The sequence below is a fragment of the Diabrotica virgifera genome, chromosome 8, assembly GCF_917563875.1.
Source record: "Diabrotica virgifera virgifera chromosome 8, PGI_DIABVI_V3a".
Taxonomy (NCBI): domain Eukaryota; kingdom Metazoa; phylum Arthropoda; class Insecta; order Coleoptera; family Chrysomelidae; genus Diabrotica; species Diabrotica virgifera.
Window position 1 is genome coordinate 31,207,610 of NC_065450.1, and position 21,414 is coordinate 31,229,023.

General features: G+C 33.8%; 1 protein-coding gene across 1 annotated transcript; it reads right to left on the reverse strand.

The window, feature by feature from the left end:
- Positions 1 to 1,694: 1,694 nt before the first annotated feature.
- On the reverse strand, positions 1,695 to 10,500 carry LOC126890122 (uncharacterized). Its single transcript, XM_050658969.1, has 3 exons — positions 10,308 to 10,500; positions 9,053 to 10,261; positions 1,695 to 1,831 (listed from the first exon to the last, which is right to left on the reverse strand). Exons 1-3 carry the CDS (start codon positions 10,498 to 10,500, stop codon positions 1,695 to 1,697), a joined length of 1,539 nt encoding a protein of 512 aa, XP_050514926.1.
- Positions 10,501 to 21,414: the final 10,914 nt, after the last annotated feature.

A 21,414-nucleotide genomic window follows, 5' to 3' on the forward strand; every position in this document is an offset into this window, starting at 1 on the left:
TGAACATAAGGTTAGTATGAACAAGATTACCTTATTCGTACGAGAAACATGCAAGCTACTTTTAGACATGAGTTAATAGTAGTGTTCTTACAATTTACGTTATTAGTGGCATATAAAATTTTGTCTTGAGAAATAATTAATTAATGCTGTTAAATCTTAAGTGCTGTATTGTTCTATATATGTAATTCTTTGGGATATTGGTTCATTCTAACCAGGTTAATTCTGTTTGAAAAATCAGCCATAAATTTATTACTAGTTATTCTAAATTAAAAACATCGTTTTTTTCTGTTCTTTACTACAGATTGTTCTTTTATATCTATTTCCTGTTTCTTGGTCTACTAGTTCTTATAGAACCACTAGAACATAGAAATATATATTTTAGGGGCAATATTCTACTGTTTAAATTTTATAAAAGATGATGTCTGAAGAATAAGTCTGTCTCACAAACCAAACTAAACGTGCCTAGAAATATAATTTTTCTTATTAAACAATTTTCTTTATTTTACTTTGAGCGACGCATTACCTGTCACTAGTAATTTATCATGAAACCTTTGTTCCAAACTCCAAACCCTGCCCTCCTCTTGATAAATGCCAACAAATTTCTTATAACGAAGTTGAGGATTTGTCAACTCTCTACTTGTTTTGTATGGTACTTGTATGAATGATACAGAAATGAAAATAACACGGGGAAAACAATCCACGGAAGCACTCCATAGAATGACATGGAACAACACACTAACCAAAGAAAACAAAAAAAAAGGATCTTTCAGAGCAAATTGAAGAATTAATTTAACCCTATATAGAGCGGATGTATGACCAATGACAATATCAATACGAAATAAAATAAGAACAGTTGATCTTGACTTTAGAGAAAATCTCAACAAATCACCAGGGGGAGAGAATAAGAACAGAGGAAATATGGAACAGAATGTAAGTAAAATGCTCAATTACCAAAAAGTTGGAAAACAGAGTGGCCGAAAAGAATATTGGACTGGAACCCTCTGGGAAGAAGACGGGGAGGAAGAACTGCTACAAAATGAAAACGTACATGGGAAATGATACGATAGATAGACACCTCAGAGAAGGTGACTGGGAGAATAAAGTGCTGTGTACAACGGGAAAAAGCCGAAGAAAAAGAAAAAAATACTTGTTTTGCCTGCTTATACCTACTTTACGTCACTAAGTATTCATATTCACAGAAGACCTGTATCCCAGTTTATTTCGCATTCACTGTATTATGGGTCATTTAGGTATTCTACCTATTTTGCTCAAAAAATAATGTGCAATCACCACCTCTATGACCGTGTTTAGCCGCCTACACCCAATGTTGCTTATAATTTTTTTTATGTAGGTTTTCTTTTCAAGGGTACTACATTTTTTTTATAACTCTTTAAATTTTTGTGCCGCAGTATGGTTTTGGACTTTTAAAAATTCATCTAAAGCTTTAGCTAGAGCTTAGGTTGCTTTGGCAGCCAGTCTGCTAGTTTCCTTGAACTTGAACTCATTTATATTCCGGCACCCTGGTGAGGGACATTTTTTATTTAGTATAGTTGTTCCATTTTATCTTTGCCCATGCGTTATGATTCATTTTCAAACAAATTAAATCAAAACATAAAATGAAGCATACGTCGATGTGTATAGTAGGTATATAGTATACAGTATACACAATATATGTATACACATCGATATACGTTTCACGTTATGTTTTGACTTAATTTGTTTGAAAATGAATCGTGAAGCATGGGCAAAGATAATGGTAGGGGAGCAAAGTATGCTAAATGTGCAGTCACTCGATCGTTATGGGGACATATTGGGTTCTGAAGAGTAGGTCCTAAAACCAAAAAAAACCACGGTTCTTGTGATCAAAAACAATAATTTTTATACACATAGTCGCGAAATGTTGCCAAGTCAGTGAGGTTCGATTTCTTGTTATAAAAAAATCGATTTTTAGTAGTTCCAATGTGACACAAAATCTGGGCACGGGATAAAAAAGTTTATTTGAAGAAAGTGTATTTTTTTGTCTTTCTTAATGGCGGTACAGGCTCCTTTTTTCAATATTTTATTTAGTATAGAGTAATTTCCACATATTACCATATTTCTGAAATTGGGCTCTGTACAGCCATTCTTTATTATATTACGAATATGGGTGTCAAATATCTCGACAAAATTAGTGCCGCAATCTTGGAACGTTTTTGTTGCTACCTGTTGATCGCTACTGTTTCTGTTAATCAGATTTTTTAATCGATAATAACAATCTTTTTATAACTGTATTCCTCTTTCTTTCTTTGGAATTTGGCCTTTCTGAATAGACAGATAGTGAAGTGCAACTTTTAGACTTCCCCGTGTTTTCTTTCATTTATCATTCGTTTGGTTTGCAAGTAATAGAAACCACGAATGGACGTATCCAGAAAACTAGTCCTAATAGATTTTGTTTCTCCGGAAATAAAATTTCTAATTGTTTTAAGCAGATGTCACAGCATCCATATCGAGTTATTATATTTTTCAGTTCATTAAGAGGTGAAACTTACTTAATTATGCTCCTCTCTGAACGGACTAAAATGTAAGATGTCTCTTATTTTCGTTTTACAGCGAATTATATTATATTATACGTAAATAAATTCACTGAAATGTGGATCTACCGAAGAATGCTCAAAATTTCATTGACATCGCATACCTCAAACGAAGAAGTGTTGCAGAAAATATACAAAGAACGAGAACTTTTCAACGCAGTGGGAGTTAGAAAAACATCATATCTAGGCCACATACTGAGAGACAATAAGTAACAATATACTCAACTAATAGTGAGAGGAAAGATCGAGGGATGTTGTCTATCTCCCACTCTCTTTAAAATATACCTTGACCAATCCTTACAGAGGTGGACAAAAGCAGTAAAACCGATGGGACTGAAAGTGGGAGACGACTCCCTATTTACATTATACTTTGCGGACGACCAAGTTGTTATAGCCCAAGATCAAGATGACTTAAGCTATATGATACGGAAGCTAAATGAGCATTAATAACAGGCAGGATTAATAATAAATATGGATAAGTCAGAATACTTCATAGTGGGAAACGAAGACATTGAAAACCTACCATTGGAACAAGGACATATTGTTGGTGTGAAACAATGCAAATATTTGGGAGCTATATTTAACAAACGAGGAAATAGTGAAGATGAAATACAACACAGGATCAATAAAGGTAGAAGCATCACTAGATCCCTCAATTCAATTTTATGGGACAAAGATATCAGGAAGGAAACAAAGAGAAGAATATATGAAAGTATAATGAAGAGCGCTACAATCTACGGTGCAGAAGTTTGGGGCATAAGTGCAAGAAATAAAAAGAAGCTACTTAGTACAGAAATTGACTTTTTGAGGAGAAGTTGTCAGGTTTCGAGATTAGAACATGTAAGAAATGAAACAATAAGAGAATGTATGAAGGTAGAAAAAACTATAATAGACGATATTGAAAAGAGACAGCTGGCATGGTTCGGTCACGTTAAAAGAATGAATGAGACTCGCTGGCCGAGAAAAATATTAGAGTGGGTCCCACCGGAGAGAAGAAGAAGAGGACGACCACGGAAAAGCTGGAGGGACAATATTCAGGAGGCAATGGATTCGAGGCAATTAGATGAAGATATGTGTTACGATAGAAAAAATTGGAAGCTGGGTATGGAGAGGCGGCGACAGCCGTAGAAATCCATTATATATATATATATATATATATATATATATATATATATATATATATATATATATATATATATATATATATATATATATATATATATATATATATATATATATATATATATATAGTATAAAGTAAACAAAACAATACAAAGGCGGTCAGCATGGGTTAGATGTAAAAGGTCCTCCCCCTGCTGACTACCGCTTACAACACGCAACACATTTGAGTAATAAAATTGATTTAAAATGATAAATATTGTATAAATAAGATTGAAGAAGTAAATAAGAAGATAAAACAAGATAAAATAAATAAATAAGTAAAACTAGTTAAAATAAGACAGACAGCGCAGGTTGGATGTAAAGGATCCTCCCCCCACTGGCTGCCATCTGCGACACAAAAATAAAAACGTTAAAAAAATAAATAAATAGACGGTCATCCCGCTTGCAGTCGCCTCTCTTTCTCCTCTTTGTGCTTCATTGTCTTCGTGACAAAAGCAATGATCAGGTCGAAGTCTCTCTTGCTATTGATAGCTTTATCAATTAGCTCGTGAGGCTCGCCTAGAGGGGATCCCAGTCCCAGCTGCAGCTCGGTACGTCCCGCCTGGTATGCAGGGCACACGAAGACGACATGCTGCGCGTCATCCACTACTCCACACTCAGGGCATAGATCGTCCATGGTTTTCCCTATACGATGAGTAAACTTCCTGAACGATCCATGTCCCGTCAAAAATTGTGTGAAATAGTAGCCGACGCGCCGATGCCGGCACTCGTACCACCTCACCATATCTGGAATCAGGGATCTCGTCCAGGCCGCCTTCTCGACTTCGGCTGCCCATTCCCTCTGCCACATTTCTAGACTTCTTTTCCTTTCTTGTGGACCTGAACCTATTGCCCCGTTGCCCCTCTGGTACATTCGGACTCTTTCTCTGGCCAGGATGTGCACCGGTACAGACCCAGCCACCACCTGTAAGGCAATGGTTGATACGGTTCTATACGCGCTGCACACCCTGATCAGAGGTTTCCTTTGTGTCCTAAGAAGCACGTCTTTATACTTTTTCATTCGAAGGACCTCGTGCCACACTGGGGCTCCGTATAAAACTATGGATAAGATGGATTGTGCCATCACTATTCTCTTCTGGGATCCAGGACCCCCTATATTTGGCATAAATTTATTTAGTATAGAGGTCCTTTCTTCTGCCTTCCGACATGCTTCTTGTACGTGTTGTCCGAATTTAAGCTTGTCGTCGAAAATAATTCCGAGGTACTTAACCGTCTTTTGGGGTCTTATTACAGAGCCTTTATATCCAAATATTATGTCATCTCTCTTTCTTGGTCCCCTCAAGATAATGGATTCTGTCTTCTCTACTGCTAACTTTAGATCATTTCTCTCTATCCAATCTGCGGTCTTCTGTATTGCTTCGTTTACTTTTTGTATTATTCCCCTATTCATGTCGTCTTCGACCAGTAATGCTAGGTCGTCCGCGTATGCAATCGCTCTCACTCCTCTCTGCCTGTTTACTTCTAGTACCCCGTTGTATAGTATATTCCAGAGTAAAGGTCCCAGGACTGACCCCTGGGGTGCACCCGCGGTCATTTCTTTCTTCTTTTTCTTCGATATGCATACGGTTCTTTCAGATAGGTAGTCCTTTATTATGTTGGACACATACTCTGGAGCCCCAAATTCGACTATTCGGTCTACTATGTGACCCCAGTTTGCTGAATTAAAAGCATTTTTTATGTCCAACAGAACAAGGACCACCCATCTTTTTTTACTTGCTTTAGCCGCGTCCCTTATCCAAGTCGCGGCATCGACTGTCGATTTACCTTTTCGAAATCATATTGTTGATTTGATAGCACTCTTTGATCTTCCAACACGCCCTCCAGCCTCTTCTTGATAAGCCCTTCGTAGAACTTACCAAGGCAGTCCAGAAGGCATATTGGCCGATAAGACTCTGCTGAATCGGGGGGTTTCCCAGGCTTTAGGAGTAGAACTAAGTTCGCTTCCTTTAAGTCCCTGGGAAACTCTTGCTTCTGCAGTAGGTCGTTGTATATTCTTCTGATCAAACCTGGTTTCTCCGTTGCTATTATTTTTATTGCCTCTGGTGGCAGCCCGTCAGGGCCGGGAGCTTTCCCTGTCTTCATCTCCTGACCAGCTATTCTAACTTCCTCTTCCGTGAACTCCTCTACCATCGTTGGAAATATCTTAATGAAATTTTGATGATCCTTGGTAGGAAAGAGGAGCTCAGCTGATTCCATCCGCTGGTCTTCGTCGAGTCTATATGGGGCGATTATTTTCAGCGTCTTCATAGTGATCTTGTACGCATCGCCCCATATATCTTCGTCCAATGCTTTTATCAGGGTCTGCCACTTTTCTTTTTTCTCTTGTTTTATTTTTTTATTTAAAGTTTTCTTTAGATCTTTATATATTTCCTTGAGCTCGAGGCTGCCCTGGCTTCTCGTATAATTCCTTCGAGCTCTGAGGCATCTCTCCCGTAGACCATCTATCTCATCCGTCCACCAGTAGGGGGATTTTTTATTATCTTTTCTCTTCACGGTGGCCAAATTTGCTGCACTTTGCAGTGCTCTTCTCAGTTGGCCAAGGTCAGAAATCTCTTGTTCATTAATTTTCCTGACCTCCGATAGGTACTTGGTTTTGTTAAAATAAATCTCCGTGTGTCCTATCGGCCGCCTTATTCCCCCTTTAACATTTATTTCGTATTGTATATACCGGTGGTAGGTGAATAACTGATCGTCAAGGACATCCCAGCCGTGCACTCTCCTGGATAGCCCTTCACTCGCGAACGTAATATCAATGTGTGTTCGGCTGACCCCCCTTACGAATGTTGGTTTGTTATTGTTTAATACTTTAATACCCAATTCATCTAGTCCGAAAATGCTTCCTAAGGGAGCTAGGATGACGTCTTGTAATTAGTTTTTTCTTAAATACCTTCAGAACGCTTTTATTTAGAGGAACAAAAATTATTACGCATATTTATCTTCCAAAGATGAATCGATTTCATCCATTGTGAATTTCTAGTACCGGTCATAGGCGTCCGTTTTGGGTAGGGCAACGGTTATTTTATCGCATAACTTTTTTGTCTTTAACTTTTAAGCATTGTTGATACTGGATTATTAAATTTTGAGGTATTCTAGTACTAAAAGGTACTCTTGATTGAAGTCGATAGGACATACTGTTTTCTAGAAAAATCGATTTGAAAATTTTTCGTTTTTTGAATTAAAAAAAAATTGAAAAATTTTTTCAAAAAAAGATGTATTTTACCAACTTTTATTTTATTTTACCAACCAAATACCTCATAATTTATAAATCTAACGTCAAAAATTCTTAAAAATTAAAGATGAGAGAAGGAATCAGAGGAATAATGAGAGATAGAGCCAAAAATGAGGAAGGATGGACCGACCGAAAAAGGTGGAGATCGAAATGCGGCAGAGGCTGTAGGACCCTCGTAGATGTAGATATATATAGTAAATATTTCCACAAAATTCCACCAGACAGTTTAAGCAAGCTCAAAAAATAACCAAAAGGACTGACTTTATTATTATTATTATTATACAATAAATTTGAGCAGGGGTCGCGAAACCCATATGCCCATTAGACTACAATATTATTATATAGTATGCATGAAATGTTAAATTAAATAGTTACATTAAAATAGATACATATTATGCAAACTAACTAAGTAAATAAATATAACTAAATATACAAAAACATAGCACATAGGGAGCAAGTGTTTGGTACAAATTAAATGTTCAATTTTGGAACACGTGGTCATCCAGTTTCTTTTTAAAAACATTGACAGATGGAGCATCTATAATCTCAGCCGGAAGGCTGTTCCATGTCGAGAACACTCGATTGCAAAGAAAAAATTGCCTTGTTGTTGTAAAAAAAGTTTCCTTTTTAAGCTTAAGTTTGTGGCCACGAAGACGATTGTCATTGTCTAAGTCTAGTATAAACATATCTCTCATATTTCCGAAGTTGTATTTTAATATTCGAAATGTAATAATTAAATCCCCTCGAAGTCGACGTTGTTCGAACGTAGTAAGATTAGCCATATTCAGTCTTTCTGTATATGTAGGTCTTGAGCGACCAAAAGACATCCTAGTGCACTTCCGTTGTACGTTTTCGAGAATATTACGATCGCGCACTAATACCGGACACCAAACAGTTCCGCAATATTCCAGAACTGGACGAATGTACAGTTTATACAGATGAACTGAGTTTATGAATGACACTTTTGCAAACGTTTTATTCAGTAGGTATAATTTACTGTTAGCGTTTTTAGAAATATGAAAAATATGTTCCGACCAACTTAGATTGTTATTAATTATAACACCTAGATCATTATGTGATTTCACTGATCTTAACACGCGCCCATTAATAGAGTAAGGAAGATACGGATTATTTTTACCCATGTGAAGAACTACACATTTGTCCACATTAAGAGGCAACATCCAAGTAGAGCACCATTCCGATATGCAATCAAGATCATCTTGTAGTAACTGGAAATTTACGGAGGGATCAGAAAATAGCTTCGTGTCATCTGCATAGAAAGCTTTGCTGCATTTAATGTGAAATTGTAGATCACTGGAATATGCTATGAATAAAAGTGGACCCAAAACTGATCCTTGCGGTACCCCACTCAAAACCGTTCTCTCGACTGAGAAAGAGTCCCCAACTCTAACACAAAATTTTCTATCTGTTAAATACGCGTCGATTCATTTCAGTAATTGACCACGGATACCAAGGTGTTCCAATTTATGTAATAGTCTTCGCTTTGGAACTCGATCAAAAGCTTTAGCAAAATCGAGGTAAATAATGTCTACCGGGGTTTTTCTGTCTAATGCTCTTGACCATTCATTGACACACCAAAGAAGATTTGTCATTGTAGAACGTCCTTTGACAAAACCATGCTGCTGTTCTGGTATAACCAATTCGTTTTGCAGAAAATCAGAAATTGTCTCGGCAATAATAGATTCCATTATCTTAGACACTATAGGTGTTAAGCTGATAGGACGGTAGTTATTAGAATCCAATTTGTTCCCTTTTTTAAAAATCGGTGTTACAGATGCGGTTTTCCATATGGGAGGCAAAATATGTGTGGTGAATGATAAGGACATAATCAAATATAGTGGGTAAGCTAAAGCATCGGAACATTTCTTTAAAAATAAAGAAGATATTAAGTCGAGACCAGGAGACGAATTATTTTTTAGATTTTGAAGATGATATTTAACTTTATCAGGAGTAATGATAATATTTTCAAGGGAAGAAGAAACTCGTGACGAAGTAATATTAGGCAACTGGTGATTAGTGGGTTCGACAGAAAAAACCTTAGAGAAAGTACTGGCGAGGACTTCGGCATTCTCATAGTTACTTTGGGATATATCACCATTATCTTTTTCCAGTAAAGGTATAGAAACTTTTGTTGTCAACGAAGATCGAATATACTTGTACAATTTTTTACAGTTACTACTAATGGCTATACTCTCTTCGTAGGCAACACGAGCTTCATGTAGAGATTTCTTTAAATCTCTGGCAAAGTTTCGATGAATTAGTAAATCCTCTATGCGATTTGTACGTCTATATTTGTTCCACAACTTTCTTTTATACTTGATCAGATATATTAATTCACCATTAATCCAAGGTTTTATGTTATTTTTGTATATGGTTTTTTTGACGGTATTTTGGTTTTTGCAGAAATTAACAACGTGCAAGAACTTATCCCAGAATACAACTGGATCCCTTATGTCACCGAAAACATCATTCCAATCAATATCAGCCAGTTGGCGATTTGCATTTTCAAAATCAATTATCTCATATACCGTTTTATTAACATTAGGAGTACAGTACTGTAAGTTAAACTGAATATGAAACGTTATGACTGCATGATCTGAGTTACCTACTGGAGAGCTTATTAGGGGATGTGTCAATACATGGGGATCATTAGAGAATACCAAGTCCAAAATAGATGGTAAATTATTAATTCTAAATCGAGTCGGCTCCGTTATAAATTGATGTAAGTTAGAATTTAATACAAAATCTGTAAATACATTTTTGGAAGTTGATAAGTCACTAGGTGGATCAGTTATAGGCCACGAAATGTCTCTAAAATTAAAGTCTCCAATAACAATCAGATTTTCTAGGCTGGACAGTTCATCAAGTGATGCGATAAGGGAATCATCATCTGCTAATCTAGAATCACCAGGCCGATAAACACATACTAGGTGAATAACAAAAGAGTTTTTATGACATATTTTTAAGCCAAGAAGTTCAATATTAGGGACAGTAATATCAAGAGATGTAACAGAGAAATTATTAGTAATTTCTGAAGACAAGTAGATACAAGTTCCTCCTCCACGTCGATTACGACGATCACACCTATAAAGGGAATAATTATCAATGTTATAAAGAGAGTCAAGATCATTTGATGTTAACCATGTTTCAGTAATAAGAATTATTTGAGGATTTAGGTTTTGAATGTTGCATAATAATTCATTAAATTTGGAATTTAAAGTAGCTAGATTAGTATAGAAACATAGCCAATTATGAAAACCTGAAATATCAGAATTAGTGACGAAAGTTTACAATTTTCGGGACACCTTGTATATATTTTATGGTTAAATTTTCCTCTCCATTCGATTTTCTTTGTTCCAGTTCCATTCGAAGTTCTTTTAGGCATTCTATTTGATTCGGAGTCTTATCGTCGATAATGGAAACGTTTTTTAAAGAGACGTTTTGTAAAAGTTTCTTTTTGTTTTTCAAAATATGTTTGGCTTCATGTTCATTTTGCATAATGACCTTTATCATCCTAGGGAAGCGATTGTTCGGTTTTCCAATCCTGAAAAATGTGACAGGAGTGGAGTTACACATTACAGTATCTAAAATATTTTTTAATAATTGATGGATTCGACCGTTACTTGATGGAAGTTCATTTTATCTAACAATAAAACACGAAAACGTTTGTTTTCTATACTTCCACAAAATTTATTATATCTAAGTGACTACAGCTGTTTCGGCGGAGTGCCTTTCTCAAGTTGAGAAAGGCACTTGAGAAAGGCACTCCGCCGAAACAGCTGTAGTCACTTAGATATAATAAATTTTGTGGAAGTATAGAAAACAAACGTTTTCGTGTTTTATTGTTAGATATTTTTTAATATTCCACCATCGTGACTTTTCTTTGTTTCAATGTCTCCTGTAATTTCTGGTACACCCCTAACAAAAATATTCTTAGCCCGGTTAATGCGATCAACTGTTTCATTTGCTATGGTATCTGTAAATTTTGGAGATGAAGAATGATCCTCACTAGATAACTTGTTTTCAATCTGTAAGAGTCTTTCACTGATATCATTAGCTTTTTGATCTATCAGACCAATTTTTGATTGAAGATCCTCTTTTAAATCTCTTAAGAGCGTCTTTAAATTAGCAAAACTTTCGAAATTAGAGCAGCAGTTGTTGCAAAGAATTTTAATTCCACGTAGTTTATGCCTTGTAACGCGATCTTCGGCTCGTAGATCAGTGCAATCTAGATGTATGTTCTGTTTACAGGCTTCACATTGAAGTTGTTTTGATAATTCTCGATCGTCGATTGACTTTGAATAGTTAGCGCAGGTCAACATGGTGGGAGCAGCAGTGGGAGTGAATCGCAGTAAATAGGTATAAATGAAATAAAAAGTCTGACCTTGAAATCTGTAGATAATCCAAAATACGAGGTCACTGATGCACTTTATGAAGAAATAAAAACAAAACTGGCAGTAGAAAATTCTTCTGTTTAAGATGACATAAAAATGATGTTTAAACTCAAACAACAACCAACTGTAATTTGTAATAATTCACTGGGAAACGTAAATGCTGCCACACACACTACGATGTCAAGTATATATGAAATATTACTTCTTAATAAAATTTGAAAACATGAAACACAAAACATGTGTGGAAACGTGAGATGACATTGACTTATGGTGGATAGTGTTTAGAAAAATAATACAGTATCGAAATACTTATCAGGAAGTTCATTGCCTACTAAGTTCCGAAGCTTAGCTGGTACGAATCGAATTGTATCTTTGGAAGTCTGGTGAGCAATTATTGTCCTCGACGGTAGCAGAACCTCTTTTTATTAAAATGTTTTCGTATACTTCATCGATACAGATACAGAGCGCTCCCCCCGTAGTCATCATAAGGTTTTGCGAAAAGCATAACTATGTCATCAGCATACGTCAACAACATACGTATGTTGTACGATTATTAATTATTAGGCTGAATAATGTCACTTTTATACTACGACTATAACTTAAACTGTTAGGTCAAAGAGATAGGAGTTTAGAATTTTTAGAAACAAAATCGATATTCCACCCTATTAGAGATTCTAGATCAATCCTGAAAAACTTCTGTACGTCAACCAACTGCGTATCTGTGTTCTTAGTTGATGACTTTTGAGATGAGGGTGGCTACTTCAATCATTACGTTATGTGAGGAGTGACCAGCTATGAATGTTAATTGGAAGTTGGAAGCGATGCTTCCTATGTCTAGAAACTTTATGAGACTTTACTTAAGAATCCTCTCGTACAACTTGCTTAGACTGCTTAGATTTGAAATTGGCCGGCAAGATTCTGTACTGATGAGGAGTTTCCCTGATTTGGCGTCTGCGTGGCCCTTATTTTGAGGATTGCTGAAGATGAAGAGAAGATAATATAACTATCAGATAATTGGTGAAGAAAAGAGAAAATTATTGGGAAACCCTACCAGATGAGAAACATCCAAACTATTTTTTAGAGAAAATATGCATATATGGATGGTTGATTAAAGAAAGTAAAAATGATAATCAAAAACAAAATATTGGGTTAAAAAAGGATATATTAAAAAGATACCTATTAATTTAATGCACAAATTTGTTAAGTATTGTCAACAATTTCATCAGCTACAATTAAAAAAACAGGATCTACAAAAAACATGTTCCAAATAGCAACAACACTGTATGCCAAAGACAATCGAAGAGTTACTTGTTTTCTACACCACAGCCACAGCCGGTCTAATATGCTGCATAAGATGTTTTACAGCCACAGCCGGTCTAATATGTTGCATAAGATGTTTTACAATAAAAAATAATCAAAATATTGTATTTAGGGGAGAAATAGACCGAATAGAATCAAAAGGAACAAAGTTGTAGAATTGTAACAACTATTAAGAAAAATAAATGACATGCAATACGGATGAAAAATTGAAGTTTTAAACCTAAAAAGTTAAAAAGTGAACCAATATCTAAAAGTTTAAAGCAATATAAATCACCACTAAATCGTTAAAACACCGTCAGCCATACTAAAAATCAAAAACTACCAAAAATAAGAAAAACGGGAAAAATAACATTTATTGTAAATATACAAAATACATAAGAAGGTATTTTTTTTTTGAGTGAATTTGATGGCCTTGGCCGAGCCAATTAGCCAGACATTTTGTTATTTTAAAAACAAACAAATTTGATTTTTCAATCAGAGGAATTTTTTCTGTATTTCTAACTCTAAATACATAACAAACTAACATTATTATCTAAATAATACTCTGTTTTGGTTGTTCATTTTTTTCTTTTGTAAATTTTTATTTTTTTTTTGTATTTTTTTTGCATTTTTTTTTATATTGTTAATTTGTTTTTTTTTTATTAATTTTTTTATTGTTATTTTTTATAAATTGTTTTTTTTTTACTGCGCTAAGACGTAAACCCGATTCATCCTCGCGGAGGTTTACATCTTCTTAGTTTTTTTTTTGCATTTTTTATTTTTTTTGTTTTTTTTGCATTTTTTATTATTTTTTTTTTTGTTTTTTTTTTTCTTTTCTTTTTCTCTTTTTTTTTGTTCTTTTCTTTTTTCAATTATAATATACAATAATTAATTAAATCTACAGGATTTAAAACAAAATAACAACAAAACAAACATGTTTGTTTTGTTTTAACAAACATGCCTGCTTTGTTTTAACAAAATTTCTTAAATACAGGGTAAATTTTATTGCTACAATCTATATTTACAATTTTTGATATGTTCGTAAATTGTTTTTAATATATTAATCTCTTCAGAAAAAATCAAATTGTTCAGGTAGACGGGAAGTGGAATTTTTAATATATTAAGATTATCATAAAATTTGTTTATATTTACTGATTGATGTGAACATTCGAGGAGAATATGTAGTAGATTACCTTCTTTTCCACACTCACAGTTAGGTGACTCTGTGAGACCCAGACTGTACATATGAAGGGGGGTAAGAGCATGATTACATCTCAATCTATTTATAACTCTTATGAAATGGCGATTTGATACAGAATGAAACCATCTTTTAATGGGAATTTCAGGTCGCATTTGTTTGTAATTACTACCAGTTCTCGTGTTTCGATAATACCTTTGCCAATTTTCTTTTTGGTGTCGTCTACTAATAATATCAATATCCGAAATGGGTAGTAAGTTCATGGGAAGTTCTTCGCCTATTTCTAGGGCGGATTTGGCTAGCCTGTCTACTATTTCGTTACCCCTAATGCCTGCGTGTCCCTTTATCCATGATATAATGATGTTTTTTCCTAAATTTGCAATTTTATTATAAAGGGTCATAATTTCCAGTTCTATATGATTGAGTTGTTGGTACTTATGTACGTTAGTTAAATTACATAAGAAGGTAAAAGATGTAAAAAATCAATAAATTTCAACAATCTTATTTTCTAAAAATTATCTAATAAAAAATATTAAAATTAAAATGACGGCAAATAGCAGTGTACCTACATGATTTTTAAGAGGACAAGGTTATTTCATCTTCAGCATAATAATCTTTTTTATGTTTTAGGATTTTTCTTTTGAAGAAAAATTAAATTAAATGTGACTTCCAACATCGCAGTAGACTGTTAGTATGAAGATTCGTCTGTGATATTTAAAAATTCTACTTTTGTCGACAACAGTGGGCCCCCTTTTTAGTTTAAAATATATTTTTTTAATTGTTACATCATATATTAATACGATATTGTTTCTGTTATAAAAAAATGGAATTGTTTCATATTAAAATAATCCCTTATAAAATATATATTATAATTGTGGTAATAAATAAAGTTTTTAAAAATATGTTATGTATTTGTTTTTTTTTATATAAATCTAAACGTTGTTTTAAATATATATACATGCAATAAGAATATCCGTAGTGTGGCTTCATAAGCGTGCATCTTCACAGAAAAAGTTACTAGCTAAAAACCAGTAATAGATGGAGACGAGGGAAGTGCTTTCCCTATTAGTAAAGGCTGCTGTCCTTCAAAGGCATTTACCTCAAAGGAACGTGGAACCATGTGTACTAATAGAAACATAAATAAAGAAGTGAAAGAAAGGAAAATAGTGAACCAACAATTGTAATAGGAAAGAATTCCAAATGAACTCAAATGTGTAACTATTCTGGTGGTATACAAATAAACATAAAAAGATAGGTAATAGCTAAACATTCGTAATGGGAGGATATAAAGACGTAAGGGAAGTGATATACTCATTAGTAAATGCCGATGTTCTTAACCTTCACACCAAATAAATGAACCGGTATATGTACTAGGAGAGAAGTAACTAAACAAACGAAAGAAACGAAAATAATGAACCAACAATTTCAATAGAAAAGAATTTCAAATGAACTCAGATGTGTAACTATTCTGGTGGTACATAAAAGAGTAAACAAAAAAGACGCAAGAAAACTAAAACAGAAAACATGTGGAGTTTGGGCCTGAATATTCTATTTCAAATTAGTTAATTCCAAAAAATGTATTAGACCCTCTCTCTTTTATTCAATGGATTTTGTATAGATGTGCCCTGTTTATTGAGTGATACCTATAGGAAAAGTCAAACAATAAGAAATGCACGGACTTGTTGTCATATTCTTAATTTGAAAAAATATATAGGGAATAATCAGATTTTTTGATATGCCATTCCTATTTCAGAAAGCAATTCATTGGCTACAATAATTAGTGACTAATTTATATGACGTCATGATTAAAATATTTCGTGTGATTGTAAATGGTACCTGACATCTGTCACAATATTGGACCTTAAATATAATGTACAATTATTGTTTTCAAACTATATTTTATTTATTTAGTTTATATTTTAACAACAGTTTATTTTTTAACCAACTTCACTTTCCCTTCCCTAACCTTGATTGGTTTGTTAGGTTTGTAATAGTCTTGTATGGTAGGTTTAGTTAGGCGTTTATTTAAGAAATGTTGCTGGCTAAATGGGCACTGCTCCCAAAGGACATAATAGAAGAAGAAAAAAAATCAACAAACAAAAATCTTATACAGGGTAGCGAGAATGTATGGAAACACGGTAATTTCTCGGAAACCGCTAGAAGGATTTTTATAGATTTTGGTGAATAAGGGTCTTTTAATTCGGTCGATATTATAGTGGTAATTACAGTGTTGTCAAATATCCCGTTCTTCTGGAAATCTAATGAACTTTCTTATTTTAAATGGAACATCCTGTATAATTTTTACTTTTTGAATTCCTTAATAAATGCTGATTATTTTTCGTGTTATATTCCCTATACCTAAATGCTGTAATTTCGGAGTTATTGCTACATTTATAAAAAAAAATTTAAATAAATTATAAAAATCAATTTGTTTGACCCGGGTAGTCATTATGTTTAGGTTCTTTGGATCATTGGGTACAAAAAAGTTTTTTTGTAATTTTCTTGTAAAGTTAATTGTTTCCGAGTTATAAATAATTTAAAACTGAAAAAACTTGAAAAATGACGATTTTCAAGGTTCAAAAACACAAGAAAAAAAATAATTTTTGAAATTACGAGGTACCTAAATTCATGTTCAAACATTCTTCTATCAGCTCACTATAAGAATTTTTAGCACGTTTTATTATAAAACATTGTTTTTTAATTGTTAATGAAGCGCATAATATGAGAGGGAGAGCGATCGGGCTTGCATTAACAACTAAAAACAATGTTTTAGATCAAATAACACCAAATCACTTATCAGTATCTGATACAATAATGTTCGTACTTAAATGTAGGCCCTTCGTAGTTTCAAAAATAATATTTTTTTTACTTGTGCTTTTGAACCTAAATGATCGTCAGTTTTTGATTTTTTTCAGTTTTAAATTGTTTATAACTCGGAAACGATTACCTTTAGAAGAAAATGACGAAAGACCTTTTTTGTTTCCAATGATTCAAAGAACCTAAAATAATATCCACTCTGGCCGCAAAAAAAATAATTTTTATAATTTGTTTAATTTTTTTTTTATAAATGTGGTAATAACTCTGAAACTACGGCAAATAGGTATAGGGAATATAACATGAAAAATAATAATCAGTATTTCTTAGGGACTTCAAAACGTAAAAAATATGCAGAGTGTTTTATTTAAAATAAGAAAGTTCGTTAGATTTACAGAAAAACGGAAGATTTGACAATGTAATTAGCACTATAATATCGGCGGCATTAAAAGACCCTTACCCACCAAAATCTATAAAAATCGTTTTAGCGGTTTCCGAGAAATTATCGTGTTTCCATACTTTCTCGCTACCCTGTATAACCTTCTTTAGAACAATGTCAGTTTGACACTTATAGTAGGTACAGATAATTATCTTTGTTTCACACTCCTAAAGACAAAGAAGAAACAGTGTAGCCGGTAGTTGCTTTGATATGTTTTTTATTTGGCAACAGCGCTTTCCTGTTAAACTTGACGGTAGCGAAAAAACTAATATATAAGGAAAAATCTGTATACCTTTGTATACAATTTGTATAAATTTGTATACGGGCGCCCAGGGGCCCGTAGGGACCCTTCCTTTTATTAATAACAAATTAAAGTCCTCTAAATAATCGAGGACCATATTTTTTAAATATGGAAAAAGACTACGAAATACCTGTAATTTCGATATGGTTTGATATTAAGACTGATAAATAAGAACTATGACAACTTTTAAAACAAAAAGCAATTCCTTAGAGAATTGTAAAAAAAATGTATGAAGCTGGAGACAAAACTTATTATAGAAGAATAAATGAAAGCAACTCTTATAGAGTAAAACCCAATGGAGGCAAAGAGAATTGTTAAAGCTGTTTATTGTTACCCGTGCAAATTATTTTCAATTGAAAAAAAAGTTTAACTGATTTTGGATATTATATTTTACCCACTGGAAATATTTGAATAGTTTACTCAAATCTCACGAAGAATAGTATATTGTACAACAAGAGGAAAAAAAAGACATATTTCTCACGAGCGCAGAAGTTTGTTGGCACGAGCCGAGACGTTGGCAGAAGCGAGAGAGAAATATGTCATTTTCTCTCGTGTTGTACACTGTACTTTTTCTATGGATGCGTTTTTGTCAAGAGTTCTAACTTCAAAATTAAATAATTTAGGTGCTTTTAGGTATATTAGGCCAATGTAACAAAAATAAGAAAACTTCTGTTGGAGTGAAAGTAAAAAGAAAGATATACTGCAACAGAAGTAAGGAAAAAGGGAGTAGAACTAGATGAATAAAAATGAAAGGGGCTTCTCCATTGAAGCCGAAGTAAGAAAAATACTACTTTGCAGTAGTACTGAAGAAGGAAAGTGGAAGGATGTAGAAGTGAAGAAAGGGGGATTAAAAGGGATAGAAGTAGAAGTATGAAGAGACAGAGGCAAACGGAATAGAGTTGGCTAGCAAGAGATGCAAGAGAACAACTTGACACTCAAGGATGGATACGGCTCGTTTGCATGCCTGTCGAAGAACAGTAGCCCTAAGTAGATAGTAATGATGACTAAAAGGTGAAATAATAAAATAAGAATAATGTACTGAACATAAGTGAAGAGGAATAATTTCTAAAATCAAACGATATAAATAAAACTAACAAATTATGGGCGCCATGAAAATGATCTCCGATCATTCTCCCAGGTATCTTACACTGCTGTTAAATATTAAATATATTAAATCTGTAAATGTAAATATAAAGGAATAATAAGAAATAACTGATATACAAAAATATCAAACAAGTAATAATACAAAAAATTCCAATAAAAGAAAAATGAACTAAAAGAACTACTGTCTGTGAACCATAAACGGTTGGCACCACGCATTGGGCAGCCAATGTAACAAAAATAAGAAAACTTCTGTTGGAGTGAAAGTAAAAAGAAAGATATACTCCAACAGAAGTAAGGAAAAAAGACAAGAACTAGATAACTAAATAGTTGTGGCTATTATGAAGAATGAAGGGGCTTCAGCGTTGAAGGGGCTTCAGCGTAGCATTTGTAGACTACGAAAAAGCTTTCGACACTATAGAACACACGGCCGTAATAAACGCAATGCAAAATTGTAGAATAGACAGCAGATATATTAACTTAATAAAAGAAACTATGAACCAAGCTACAGCTACATACTACCTAAATGAAAATGAATACACGAACCCTGTACCATTAAACAGGGGAGTCAAACAGGGAGACACTCTATCACCCAAACTGTTCACCTTAGTTTTGGAGGACGTTTTTAAAAATCTAAATTGGAAATATAAGGGAATAAACATCAATGGCCGCTATCTCAGTAATCTACGATTTACGGATGACATAATCCTGATAGCTACTGACCTATAAGAACTGCAAACCGTGCTTTCAGAACTACACACAGAATCTTCTAAAATAGGACTGAAAATGAATTTAAACAAAACAAAAGTCATGCACTCCGAAGAAACGATGACAATAATAAACAACAAAGTTATAAAAAAAGTTGAAGAATATATATACTTAGGACAAAAAACAATACTAAATAGGGAAATTCAAACGGAAGAAATAAAAAGAAGAAGAAAGTTAGCATGGGCAGCATTCGGCAAACTGAACTATATACTCAGAAATCAGCAAATTCAACTACATCTTAGATCTAAAGTTTTTGATGCATGCATTATTCCGATATTAACATATGGGGCACAAACATGGACAATCACAAAAAAGAATATGAACATACTCAGAGTCACTCAACACGCGATGGAAAGAGCAATGCTTGGCATATCACTTAAGGACAGAAAAACAAACACATGGATAAGACAGAAAACCAAAGTCACCGATGTGGTACAAAAATCACTAAAATTGAAATGGGAATACGCTGGACATGTAGCTAGGAGCGATCTTAACAAATGGCACAGAACAATTCTAACCTGGAGACCATACGAACACAAAAGACCCAGAGGCAGACCTCCTATGAGATGGACAGATGATCTGAAACGAACTGCCGGGAAAAATTGGCTACAAGTAGCGTACAACAAAAAACAATGGAAAGGAAGATTTAAAGAGGCTTATGTTCAGATGTGGACGTGAATGGCTAGACGAAGAAGAAGAAGAAGGTATATTATATGCCTAAATTGAAATAAAATACATATATACACATAGGTATTTAATATTCTTAATATTTATATAATTTATTTATTTAAAATTATAATTCACAGTTGAACAGTCTTAAAAGTAATTTTTGATAAGTTTTGACAAGTTTGTGTTTGTATTGTGCATGTTACCATGGAAATCGCGATCGTATGTATGTAAACCGGCGGTGAACCCGTGAGAAAAAATATTTCTCACTGCAATGGCCGACTTTTCTCACTGCCTGAGAAATTGTTCGTTTTGAATATATATAAGTATAGTATTTTTACTACACAAACGATATTACGTAGGTCAAAATTTTTGACGTAAGAGAACTGTCAAAACATTAGAATGTGACTTTTCATTATTGCCATGTTTATTATAAATATGGCAATAATGAAAAGTCACATTCTAATGTTTTGACAGTTCTCTTACGTCAAAAATTTTGACCTACGTAATATCGCTTTTGTAGTAAAAATACTATAGTGAGAGAATTTGCACATTGTATAGCATCCATAGAAAAAGTAAATGTCATCTGAACTCTATGGTTACATTAATAACAAGATCATCAGTTGGAGTTAGATGGATCATCAGTTAAATTGGAGTTATAGACGATGGCTTGAAATAGCAAGTAGAACGCGAAGCTGACTATTGAGTAAAGGTCCTAAGAAGAGTTGTTGCCACCATTAAATTACTTGCTTCTCAAGGACTAGCTTTTCATTGACCCCATGAGAATTTAACCCTAGAAGGACCAAGGAGGGTTAAAACACAACATTGCATTACATCCGATTTTCTAAATACCTTTGTTCCTAAAAATCTCAAATAATTAGTAGTTGTCGGCGTACTACTGCCCTATTAGATAGCATAATTAGCATTTCTATAATTTAATTCATTTCCTTATACTTTTATAAAAACTTGACAGTGGACTATAAATAATCCCCTTCAGTACCTTTAACACCATCCCAAAATGGAAAGGGACGATATCATTCATGTGTGAAATTAGCAAAATCTAAAATAAAAAAGGCCAATAAGTGGGTAAAAATAACCATAGTTTGTTCAAAATGCAAGTATGTATGCGGTAAGCACAGCAAGAAGTCAAAAATGTTTCTGTATCCTACGATGATGTCAATTCCACTGAAGCCGAAGACTCCGGGTAAATTATAAATTCGTATCTTTTAACTGTTCAATTAACGTCTAGGAATAATATAAAAGTGTTATTTTTAAATTAGTTTAAATAAAGAACACGTTTTTGATTAATTTATGTGTGGACATTTATTGACCCTCCTTGGTCTTCGCCGTTTCTACTAAAAGGTTGGTCCTGCGAGGGTTAACGAGTCGTCATAAGGGAAATTACTTAAGTTGTCTTGTATACTTTGCTTTT